The sequence below is a fragment of the Pectinophora gossypiella genome, chromosome 3 (assembly GCF_024362695.1).
Source record: "Pectinophora gossypiella chromosome 3, ilPecGoss1.1, whole genome shotgun sequence".
Classification (NCBI taxonomy): Eukaryota; Metazoa; Arthropoda; class Insecta; order Lepidoptera; family Gelechiidae; genus Pectinophora; species Pectinophora gossypiella.
In genome coordinates, this window is record NC_065406.1 from 3,560,698 (window position 1) to 3,573,207 (window position 12,510).

Sequence of the window (12,510 nt, forward strand, 5' to 3'; positions counted from 1 at the left end):
TGGCTCATGTAACAACTATTAGCTTACATCAGTAAGTAGTAACCGGGACCAACGGCTTAACGTGCCCTCCGAAGCACGGAAGAAGAAGAAGCGACGGAAAATTCCACTTGATATCAACTCAGAATTTTGGCCTGAATCATTTCTCAAAGTTTTCATTACGATGTCATACTAACACTATTACCTATTCAAACTTAAAGCCAAAAATACATATCTATCTGCAACTCTATTGAGTTAAGGTACACCAAACAAGGGAACGTACTGGTATAGTGTTTGACATTTTTATGACTGTGGACTCATAAAGCTGCTATAAACTGCATCCACGGTCAGCCAGCGTCGCAGTTCCACTGCATAACTCGAATCCAGATCTTATAGCTAAAGTTTCAAGGATGCAATTCCAACCCTCTATTGTTTAGAAAACAAAGGTGAAACGCGATATTTCAAGTACCTGTTTCTAGAACTAACAAACGAACTTTGTCGTTCTACGAAATTGAAATTAGAATGGTAGAGTCATAGATAATGTCGATAAAACTGCCTATTTCTCCCACCAGGTGTCGCTACTGTTGAGTGTTCTTAAATGTTGTTGTCATTGTTGTTGGAGAACCGATGGCCGCTGGGGCGGAAAGGTTCTCGAATGGCGACCACGTGTCGGACGACGCTCAGTAAGTAGTCCCGCTACAAGGTGGACCGACGATCTGGTGAAGGTCGCGGGCAGCCGCTAGATGCGGACAGCGCAGAACCGGTCGTCATGGAGATCCTCGGGGGAGGCGTTTGCCAAGCAGTGGGCGTCGTACGGCTGATAATGATGATGATGAAATGTTGACAGTTCCCCATACTATTTGAGTAAACGATCATTATTATTTTGCTTATATACACTATAAACCTTTGTACTAATCCGGGTAAGAGCCTTCAGCGCTCCCCTTTGTCCGGCCAAGTAGTTAATGCCATCTGCGGCAAATCTACAATAAGTCACGTCTAAAAAAAAGGATTACGCCTCATATTACTTTCTAATTTAATAAATAGACCACAAAAATCAAAAGTTAATGTCAGTAAAAACGGAGAACATTGTGTCGAAAATATTTTTTCAGACACGACCCAAATTAATTTCTTAATCCCACAAACTTTAATTACACGTCAGTCAAATCCAATTTAATTTTGTGTCTTAAAGTTAAAACAAAAAACATAAATTATTTTTCGTACGAATTGAGTAATTAACTGTCATTTTCGATTAATTTCTTTCCAGCAGAGCTAATATGCGCAACGTGAGAAAATTATCGATCGATCCAATAAATTTTGTCGAAATCGATAAGTTTGTTTATTGCCATAACATGAGTGTCACGTGATTTTGTTCATATTTTGACAGAATTACATCACTTATTTGCGTCCACATATTAGCACCAATCGACAAAACGACATAATAATATTATCAGAATCGATAAAATACTAATAATTTTATCACAGTGCGTTTAAATAACTAAAAATATTGACCTAATGCTAAATCCTGACCACCTACAAACTGTACCTACCATTTTTAAAGCGAAAATGAATTATGAATTTATCGCCAACGTCACAAACTGACGTAAGTATCTTAATTTTTTAGTGAATCTGAGTTGCACCTTTTGATATTGTCAATAAGACACGCAAAGCAAAAATTGCAGATACGTCAGTTTGCAAAGCCAGGCACGAATTATGTGCTTCTTAGCCCTACTGGAGTGGAAATAAAGAAATGATTAGTTATTCAGCTGCTTATTACTTTACATACTTAGGTATATAAACTGACGCCTGCAATCTCCATGGTGTGCCAGAAAGTAATAAGCAAAAACTCCCCTCATTGATTTAAAAGATGTGTTGCTGTTGCAGTTTCTTGTCATTTCTTCTCCTCAGCCATAACACCTTGCGAAATGACGTAAATTCAAAAATGTTACATTGACCTTCAACAAGTTTGTCCATGACACTCACACACACACACACGCACGCACGCACGCACGCACGCACGCACGCACGCACGCACGCACGCACGCACACACACACACACACACACACACACACACACACACACACACACACACAAAAATAAAGGTGATTACCTTTATTTTTTTCACGCATTTGTTACCTACACTATGTAAGTTACTTTTCGTCGTTTGTTTTACTTATTTGTTGTAAGTACAATATTAGTTCTCGGGAAGAGCGGAGTCTTCTGATACAGGCGCTATGCTTAAAAGGAGGCTCCAATCACCAATAATAGTGTATTGGCTTCTAAAAATAAAGTATTTTGTATTTGTATGATAACTACGTTGAACAAATGATTCTGATTTCTTTTCAGCCTCTGTTAATCCGAGGTCCTAAGATGGATATGGTGAACCTTATTTTGACAAGGGATACTCATATTCATTTATTGCCTGTCATAAACACAATTAAAGTGGAGCATAGTAATTAGGTACTTACATGTGATGCCCTCCCCTGGATCAGCTTATCGCCTATAACAATTAGGGATTTCCCAGGCTACGTTCATCAAAAACAATATAGATGGCGCTGTACAGATTTTCCTTCATTCAACCCTCTAATTTAATGGATAACAGACATATGCATCTTTGTTTTTGGGTGTAAAGGATGACTCTTTGTAATACACCCATGCACAATTACATGTTCCATTCATTATTATTCTGATCAAAATAAAGAGAAGCTATATAGGTAGCAACAGAATTATATAAGTACATAATGTGATCCAAATATCAAGTAACAATTTGTTTTGTATTTCCAGCTGTATATTGAATATGCACCCAATGCTCTAACCACTAGATCACGGAGACTTTTAGCTTTTTTTCTTTATTTTTTTATTTGTTTTTACATGACTTATTGTAGATTTGCCGCAGATGGAAACTTTTAGCACACCCCGGTCACTTCATACAAAAAAACCTCGTTTTACACAGACACTACACATTGACGTTATCGTATACGCGCAGCTGTGTATGTGACGTCTGAGACACTTACGATTAAAGACTAAAGTAAGACCGAGGGGGGTGAGGTAAACCTAGCTCAGACGCTGGTGGGGAGCGGAGAGTTGCCGTTCTATACGTATTATTATTCCTTATTCTATGTCTTTAATTTAATGAAGCCATAAACCTCATGGGGTAAAGACGTGATTTTTGTATGAAGTGTCCGGGGCGTGCTTTTAGTATTTGTAAAATTTTCACTGGGCCTAAAAACGTAATGCAATTTGTTAGCGCGCTCTGACGAATCAGGTGACAAAAATATTCGCTGACAGTTTTTGTTTTGTTTTGTTTTATTATTTTGTCCAGCAACGTAAAATAATTGCGTTATAACATTTTTAGTTACGAATCACAGCATTTGAAACATAATAAATATAATTGGACCCAACTTACATACATACATAAAGATCACGTCCTTTGAAGTAGGCTGAGACCACGAAATTCCACTTCAAAAAACCAATCTTCCAACTTTTTTAATAATTAATATTTTATACTTAAATGGTTTTCGATAAAAGTTTTTTTAATTGTAGCTATTAAATTCATAAATCTTTTATTATAATATATTTTAAATACAGTTCGGTGTCCTTGTAAAGTTTAATAATTTATTAATCTGTTTGTCATGTGACTATAGATGGGCAATTTACTTTTTTTATTTTGGGTAAAACCCAAAACCTACACGTGTATGTCATATTATTTACGCAGACACAGTTTTACATAGACAGAAAACTACACCACTCCCGGCCTGTCTATACAGTGAAAAATAAAAGAATTCTCTACGGAAAATTCACCTCAGAATCATGAGCTGAGTCATCCCTCAAAGTTTTTGTTACGATGTCACTAACACCCTGTATAGATGGGGAATCTACCTGATCCTTTTTATTAATTTAAATATTGCTTTTTTAGAAGAATTGTTTCGATGTGGCCTTCTTAACCCCTCTGGTGTCTTATTGCTTATTCAGTCTTCTCGCGCATGCGGCGTAAGCCGCACGTTAGTTAATTAACTATGTTACGCTCACCGCCGAGCGCAGACGCTCAGGCAAATATTACTAAAAATGCGGACAATAAGTCTAAGTGTAATAAGTGTACTTCGTGTGCGGTGGTGATCAGCGAAATTCTGGCCTTCATTGCCAATAAAGTGGATACATTACCAGAAATTACTATTATTCAAATCTGTCAAAGTGCCTATACAAATAATGAAATTGAAGATGGAAGACAGTTGGCACTATCTCTGCTTGCGCCGCAGAGGAAAGTCCTACGACGTAAAGAGGGTTCCGAACAGAAAGCTCTGCAGGAAACTATCAAACTTATCAAGGAATTCGACCCCGATACTTTGCCAATTTTTGTTGCAAGAAATCTTAATAAGTTGCCCCCAGTGACCTTTGACCACATTGACGTGACCACATTTCTGAAAGAGATGACCTGGCTAAAACGCGAAATTTCCGTCTTAAAAGAAAAAAGTACAGGAAATAATGAGTCCGAACACATAGCGCCCATAAAAAAGGACATTGACGATATAAAAATATTGCTCCGTGACTTACAAAAATGTCGTTCAGATGGACAAAATAATTACAAGGAAAATGATTTGCAAGGACTGACTCCAATGTCTTATTATGATAAGAATAACGGTAGACGGTCGAGTGATCATAATTCTGCAAAAGAAAAGGGTACGACGATTGTAGGTATGCAGTCCGACACTAATGACGATACGGAGATCGCAGAGAATGATTCACGCGCATTGCCGTACAAAGGCGTAGGCATATATGCAAGCGTAGGTGCAGTGAATACGGATACATATTTGAAACCTCATTCTGAGACCCCAAAAAAGTTGTATTCTGACTCCGTAAAACATAATGGTACGAAACGTACTCAATTAAAACAACCGATGAAACATTCTACATCAATAATTAACAATGATAAAACTTATATCAAGGAGGATCCATGGAAATCGGTTCACAATAAAAAACGCAAGAAGATAACGAATAGCAGAGGACAGGGGCAACCTTCTGATGATTTTAATTTTAAGGCTGTAGCGAGAACTATTCCCCTCTATGTGTCTCGTGTGCATATTGATACAAAACTAGATGATATTGTGGGTTACATAAAGCATAAAACGAATGTAGATGTCACTGTAATAAAGATTAATACACATGAAGGCAACCAGTTTAACGCGTACAAAGTTATCGTCCCTGCTAAATCTATTGATTTATTTTTAAGCGACAATGGTATGAAACTTTGGCCTGATGACATTGTGTTCCGCAGATTTTTCGAACGAAATCGCTTACAGCGGAAAGGTAACCAGGACAATAAAGGACAACCAAAATGAATGACAAACTAACACTTGTATCCTTTAACTGCAAGTCAGTGAAAAGATCTATAGACCATGTTCGGTCACTGTGCAAGAAGTATCATGTGATTGCTCTTCAAGAAACGTGGCTATATCCTCACGACCTTGGTTTTTTAAACACAGTCGACGACAGTTTCGGTTCTCACGGAGTCTCAGCTATAGATACCAGTACAGGCGTAATTAAAGGAAGACCATACGGTGGAGTAGCCTTACTATGGAATAAGTCTGTCTTTCCCAATGTACAAGTGATTGACTGTAATAGCCCACGGCTCGTGGCTATACGCTTAATTATGGAACAATGTAGTGTATTAATATTCAGCATATATATGCCTACCGATCAACTGGATAATTTACCTGAATTCACAGATGTACTGGCAAACGTATGTGCCATTATTGAAAGCTGTGATACGGAATTGGTGTTTATGCTAGGCGACTATAACGCCCATCCCGGCGCACCGTTTGGTTGTGAACTTACGGCGTTTTGTTCCGAGCAATCCTGGCATTGCATAGACATCGACGCGTTAGGTGCAGACTCCGATACCTACACTTTTCTCAGCGAGGCGCACGGCTCAAAAAGGTGGCTCGACCACTGTGTGGGTACTGAGGCCGCTGTTGATGTAGTAATAAGTGTCTCTGTGTTAAACGACGTATACTGGTCGGATCATTTCCCGTTGGTTGTAAACTGTGATATAGATATTATAACTAGCCGTAAGTCAATGTTCTGTGATAATACTTTAGGTTCTAATTATAAGATTATTTGGGGTAATCGAAATAACGAACAAATAAGTAATTATACAGCGTTGTGTGAGAATAGATTTACTAACTATTTATCTTCAATGAATTTATCTTCTTTTTGTAATCTCGATAACTGTAGTATAGCGGAGCATTTGGCTCAGATTAATATTTTTTACAGTTTTATTATTAACACTATGCAGAGCGCAGCTAGTCAGACACACAGTATTAAAAAACCTAAGTTTAATAAGATTCTAGGTTGGAATTATCATGTTAGTGCATTATATAAAAACGCAAGGGAGAAGTTTATGTGCTGGGAAACATTAGGTAGACCTACGTCCGGTCCGTGCTATGACGAGATGTGCGGAGCGCGCAGGGCTTTTAAGAACAAGCTCAAATATGTTCAGAAAAATCAAGAAAAAATTAAATTTGATATTTTGGTTAGTCATCGAGAAAAAAAGAATTTTACTAGGTTCTGGAAAGATATAAAAAAATTTGATTTCAAGAATATTTTGCCTTTAAGTGTAGAAAACGAAAAAGATCCCGCATCTATTGCTAATATGTTTAAAGATAAATTCAGTTGTGGCCCCCCACCTGCAGTGTGGGACAGGTCTACTACCGATAACAATACAGTAACATCGGCCTCGGAGGCTTGCCACTTCTCATCGGAGGATGTTTGTAAGATACTGCACTTAATGAAGCGAGGTAAGTCTCCGGGACATGATGGATTAAGTATAGAACATATACATCATGCGGGAAAGGACATATGTGAAATATTATCTTGTTTTTTCAACCTATGCGTGCGTCACAGTTATCTACCGCCGGATCTTATTCGTACAATGGTCGTACCTATTATTAAAAACAGAACGGGAAATAGCTCCAGCGCTGGCAATTATAGGCCAATATCTCTAGCTACGGTTGTGACCAAGATACTTGAAAGACTACTACAAAAAAAATATTTGACGGGGTGTTTACAGCTTGAAGATGCTCAATTTGGATTTCGACAGAACCTATCCACGGACATGGCCATCTTCACGCTTAAACAGGTTGTTGATTATTACGTTGACAGGGGGACATCAGTATACGCAGTCTTCCTGGATCTCAGCCGCGCCTTCGATACAGTTAATTATAAATTATTGTGGGAAAAATTATCGAAAACCGGGGTTAATTGTAATATTGTAAAATTAATGAATTTTTGGTATAATAATCAGATTAATAATGTTAAATGGGGAAATACATTGTCGGAGGACTATCGGCTGAGCTGTGGGGTGCGGCAGGGAGGACTGACCTCTCCCGATCTGTTCAACCTCTACGTTAACGACCTCATCGGGGGGCTCAGCAGCACCAACGTAGGTCTAAAATTCGGAAATAAATATATTAATAATATTAGTTATGCTGATGATATGGTGCTGCTGAGTCCGTCAATGAAGGGACTACGGAAGTTGATGGATGTGTGTGAATCGTACGCATCAAGTCACGGGCTAACATACAACGTGAAAAAAACAGAAATGATGGTGTTCAGATCGGGTAGGGGTCCTGATGTGGTATGCCCACTGCGTATTGATGGACAGCCTGTTGAAGTAGTGAATCAATTCAGGTATCTTGGTCACATCCTGACCAGCAACCGTAGGGATGACCTGGACATGGAGCGTCAGCGCAGAGCGCTGTCCATCGTAGGTAATATGCTTGCGAGGAAATTTCATGGGTGTACGGATGAGGTCAAAGTAACTCTATTTAATAGTTTCTGTCAGAATCTATATACCTGCCAGTTGTGGACCAACTACACTAAAAAGTCTCATGATAGCATCAGAGTGCAGTACAATAACACCTTCCGGCAATTAATGCGCCTAAAACCTTACTGCAGTGCCTCAGGCATGTTCTTTAAGGCAAGAGTCAATTCCTTTGAGGCTATCGTGAGACATAGAGTGGCATCCTTCATGGACCGCATCCGTACATCCGAGAACTCGATTGTTACTGAGCTGTCTGGCGTGACCTGGTCATCCCCTATGTATAAGAAGTGGTTAAGACTTGTATCCAAATTTTAATTTAGTAATTGTATTATTATTTATATTGTATTATTTTATTGTATGATACCTACCTAGTATTTGTATATACGTTTTATATGGACCTGTGTCTGAAATAAAGATTATTATTATTATTATTATTATTATTGGTAGCGCAACCACCAGGCGAGGTAGTCTTAATGCAACTGCAAACGGTTGCGCCACAGAGATTGCCATTTTGGCCCTTATTGTTAAGGCCAAATACCTCGCGGCTACATAGTCGCAAGTTGACAATTGCAACATAAAAAAGCGGCCAATCGAGTCGGACTCGCCCATGAAGGGTTCCGTAACAGCAAGTATTAGTTTTATCTTTCCTATACTTGAGTTGATTGAATGAAAAGTAAATTACGGTTTACGATTTATGATGTATTAAAAAAAAACTACTTACTAGATCTGGTAAAAACCAATTTTTGTTGGTAGTTTGCATGCTAATCTACATCATATATTTTTTTAGTTTTATCCTCCTCTTATTTTAGAAGTTACAGGGGTGGGGGGGGGGCACATTTTACCACTTTGGAAGTGTCTCTCGCGCAAACTATTCAGTTTAGAAAAAAAATATATTAGAAACCTCAATACCATTTTGGAAGACCTATCCATAGATATCCCACACGTATGGATTTGATGAAAAAATTTTTTTGACTTTGGCTACGGAACACTAAAAAGGTTATAAAAAATATGAATTCTTTACTTTCTTAAATTAATTTTATATTTCTCGATCTTCTCTTATTGTCAGAGGTGTTTGTAACCTTTGTAATTATCTACTAAACCTGAATTATATGCAAAGTGGCAAAACAATCAGCGTTTCTTTAATACAGTCTACGAGTGGTGAAATAATCAATCCACACACATTTTAACAACTTGACACCTCATTAAAAGTTCAAATTGATAAAAGAATGTCATTTGTTTGTCCGCAGATTTCGCCTGAGATCCGTCATGACTGACAACGCTCTCAATTCTCAACGGTAAGTGTTTTGTAATAAAGACTATATTTTGTCCGTTGCTTGATAATATCACACTTCGACTCTACATCAAGTTGATATTATGCTATGCTAGTGAATAGATGTATTTGTTCTCTGATTATACGGGACATGTCCCCATGAGTTAGTATCCCGAATTGACATTTCATTTACGTTCATTCGTTTCCGCTCGTAATAATATATTTTAAATTTTTATGTTTATTTTTTTAAAGAACGTATAAGGCCCTGTGCCGATGTTTTTTTTTGCAGCTTCTTTTCGTTTCGTTTTAGGCGGCAGTTAGCAGTAGTAGTAGTGTGTTTGTGTAAAAAAATACGATTCAAAGTTACATACTGAATGAAGATATTTTTGAATCTGATCGGAGCTAAGTGATCTAATCTGTATTGGGCTGGTTTTCCCTTCGGGTTGGAAGGTCAGACAGGCAGTCGCTTTTGTAAAAAAAACTGGACCTGTCAAATCTTCAGGATAGGTAAGCGGACTCCGGGAGAAACGGGATGCACATGATGATGGTTTTAGGATATGACGACATTTAATATATTTTCCTTAATTCCGGTATAGCAATCGGAGTTGGTTCCGATGTTCAAATAGCTTTCAATTGATTGATGGATAGAGTTTAAATTTCGTTTTGAAATTATTATCTAAACAATCTGACGCTTATCAAATAGACCATTTTTTTTTAATTTTGCTATCCGTCCAAGATGTGAAGCCATCTGTGGCAAATCTATACACCAATTCATGTCAAATAAAAATAAATATATTCTTCCATGACAGCCTCTGTGTCTGTGACTGTGTCTAGTGGTTAGAGCGTTGGGCTCACGATCTGGAGGTCTTGGTTCGATTTCCGATGGGGATATTGTCGAGATGACTTAGTAAGACTGTCCTTTGTTTGGTAAGGACATTGCAGAATTGAATCCGTGCTTCGGAAGGCACGTTAAGCTGTTGCTCCCGGCTTTTAGTCATAAAACAGCTCCTGTAGTGGAGCAGCGTGGTGGAGTATGCTGCATAGCCCTTCCGGTTGATTGAGGGGAGGCCTGTGGCCAGCAATGGGACGTATACAGGCTGTTTAAGTTTATGCATTCTTTTATTCTTCAATATCTTATTAGTGCCAATTAGTGTTGTATTCACTTCACTTCATTGAATCAGTCTGATTGCTCGTTCAAGGTCATGTGGATAGGTTATTCGTAAAGGAGACATTCATCATAATTTGCTTCTTCTTCACTGATTTGGAGATCAAACAATAACCATTATAGACGACGATACGGCTCACTACCTATCACGTTGGTTTAACAGAAAGCTCGCTGAGGTGTATTAGTTCATAATTATAATAATAGTTCATCTTGCGATGGATGTCCTTCTGATTTCCCCAATTGGTATATAGTAGTGAACTTATGTTATATTATATATTTATATTATTTAAAGTGTATAAATATATAATATAACATAAGTTCTATAATAACTAAGTTAGCAATTGAATATATCTCTGTCAGTCGTATCGGTTTTCCGTTCCACTGAAGCAAGGAAGGGTAAGACGAGTGTGTGCGCCTGCGTTTTGCGCGAACGTCTGCGCACCTTAATATATCCTGCGTACCTGACCGCTTCCGTTAGTCGAAGTGGTCGCCATGGCCGAAATCGGTTGGAGAGATCATCATCATCATCATCATCATATCTCTGTCTCTCTATTTAAGAGCTGCGCTCTTGTCGGTGGGGTAATCGCCATTCCTCTCTTCTTCCCGCCAAAACCTTCACCTCCCGATACGACACGACCTGCACCATATATATTGAATATGAATATATACATTTTTTAATTTGAGTTTGAATGGTTTCTATATATGAATAATTATTTTTTCAAAGAGAAAATTCCGGCGGTGGTGATGGTGTAATTGTTAACACGTTCGTCCTGACTTGATAGGAGATGCGGGTATTATTATTAAAAAAAAGAGTCCCGACCGAGTCACATTATTTTTCTCTTTGTGAGTTTCCCTAAGCACTGGAGAGTGCTATAAGAAAAAAAATATTTTTCGAAGCTTTTCTTCCCCTAACTAAATCAACATTTTTTCCAACAGGGTGTTCAAGAAATCGTCTCCAAACAACAAGTTGACGCTGTATCTGGCATCACGAGACCTGGTGGTGGAGAATGGGTGCATCGACCGCATCCAGGGTGTCCTCCACGTTGACCCGGAGTACATGGACAACAAGAAGCTGTTTGGACAAGTTACTCTTACCTTCAGGTGAGGGGTTCTGTCTTCTTCTCTCATGTGGGCTGTGAGGTCAATGACCAACCTCATCAACCATGGCGTCAGGGTTACTATTGAGACTAAAGCCCCTGACATGGCTCATGTAACGACAATACACAAACGTAAGTAAATAAAAGCCCAATTGCTTAACGCGCCCTCCGAAGCAAGTATCATCTTACTTTTGGACCGTCGGGTGATCAGTCTGCGATATTCTAACGTAAACCAGGTCTCAAAAAGTGATTTTTGGGGCATGTTTCATCGGAAATCGAACCCGAGATTTCCGGATCGTGAGCCTAACGCTCAGCTGCTGATAACAATAATATAATTCTATTCTTTATTAACAACTATTAATACCTACTACAGCGGATTTCCTAATAGTAAATTAAAGATTCTAATACGTTATTCTTGTTTGTTAGTTTTTCCGTTGCGATATATAATATTGAGAGTTTGCTTTTCCTAAAAAAAAATCGCAGACGATAAATCTTTGGTAAAAAATGAAAGCAAAATAAACTCAGCCGCCGATTACAATAACATCATTCTGGTCTTTATTGATAACTATTAATTACCTACTATAATGGATTTCCTAATAGTAACGCGTGATTCTAATATTAATAAGTTATATATTGATTTGTTAGTTTTTCTCTTGCGATATAATATTGAGTTTGCTTTTCCTAAAAAAATAAATCGCGGAAGATAAATCTTCGGTAAAAATATAAAGAAAAATAAACTACTGCTTGATTGCTTTCGTATACAATATGTTTAGTTTTTGGTCGAGTTTCTTATTTTCATGGTAAAACTTTCGGGAGCTATAATATTTTTGATCAGTCCATCCTTGGAAATATTTCGAGAAGCTTTCTCAAACTTGTTATAACGTAACTCGATATAGAATTCTAATGACAATATTGTGTCTCTTTTTTCTTGCGGAAATGCCTGCCTTATGCAAGATATATGTACATAAAACCTATTTGGCACGTGTCTGAGTAGTCATGTTATTAATTCAACGTAATGATTGGGTAAATACAGGAAAACCCGCAAGGGAGAGTTACCGTTCTATACGTAGCTTTATTCTATGAACATGGTCTGCTAGTGAGGCACGGAGCATGCATCCAATTTTGATAAAACAATGCAATAAACGCAGCCTACAAATTGCTACGTGCTACGAGATTAAATGGTGT

General features: G+C 38.0%; 1 protein-coding gene across 1 annotated transcript in view; it reads left to right on the forward strand.

Annotated features, from left to right (window-relative positions):
• LOC126380363 (arrestin homolog) overlaps window positions 1-12,510 on the forward strand; it is a 117,182-nt gene that overhangs the window by 53,785 nt on the left and 50,887 nt on the right. The window contains exons 2-3 of the mRNA XM_050029748.1: window positions 9,041-9,088; window positions 11,165-11,329. Of these exons, the coding sequence (XP_049885705.1) occupies window positions 9,060-9,088; window positions 11,165-11,329 (194 nt within the window). The 5' untranslated portion in view covers window positions 9,041-9,059. The remainder of the gene's footprint in view (window positions 1-9,040; window positions 9,089-11,164; window positions 11,330-12,510) is intronic.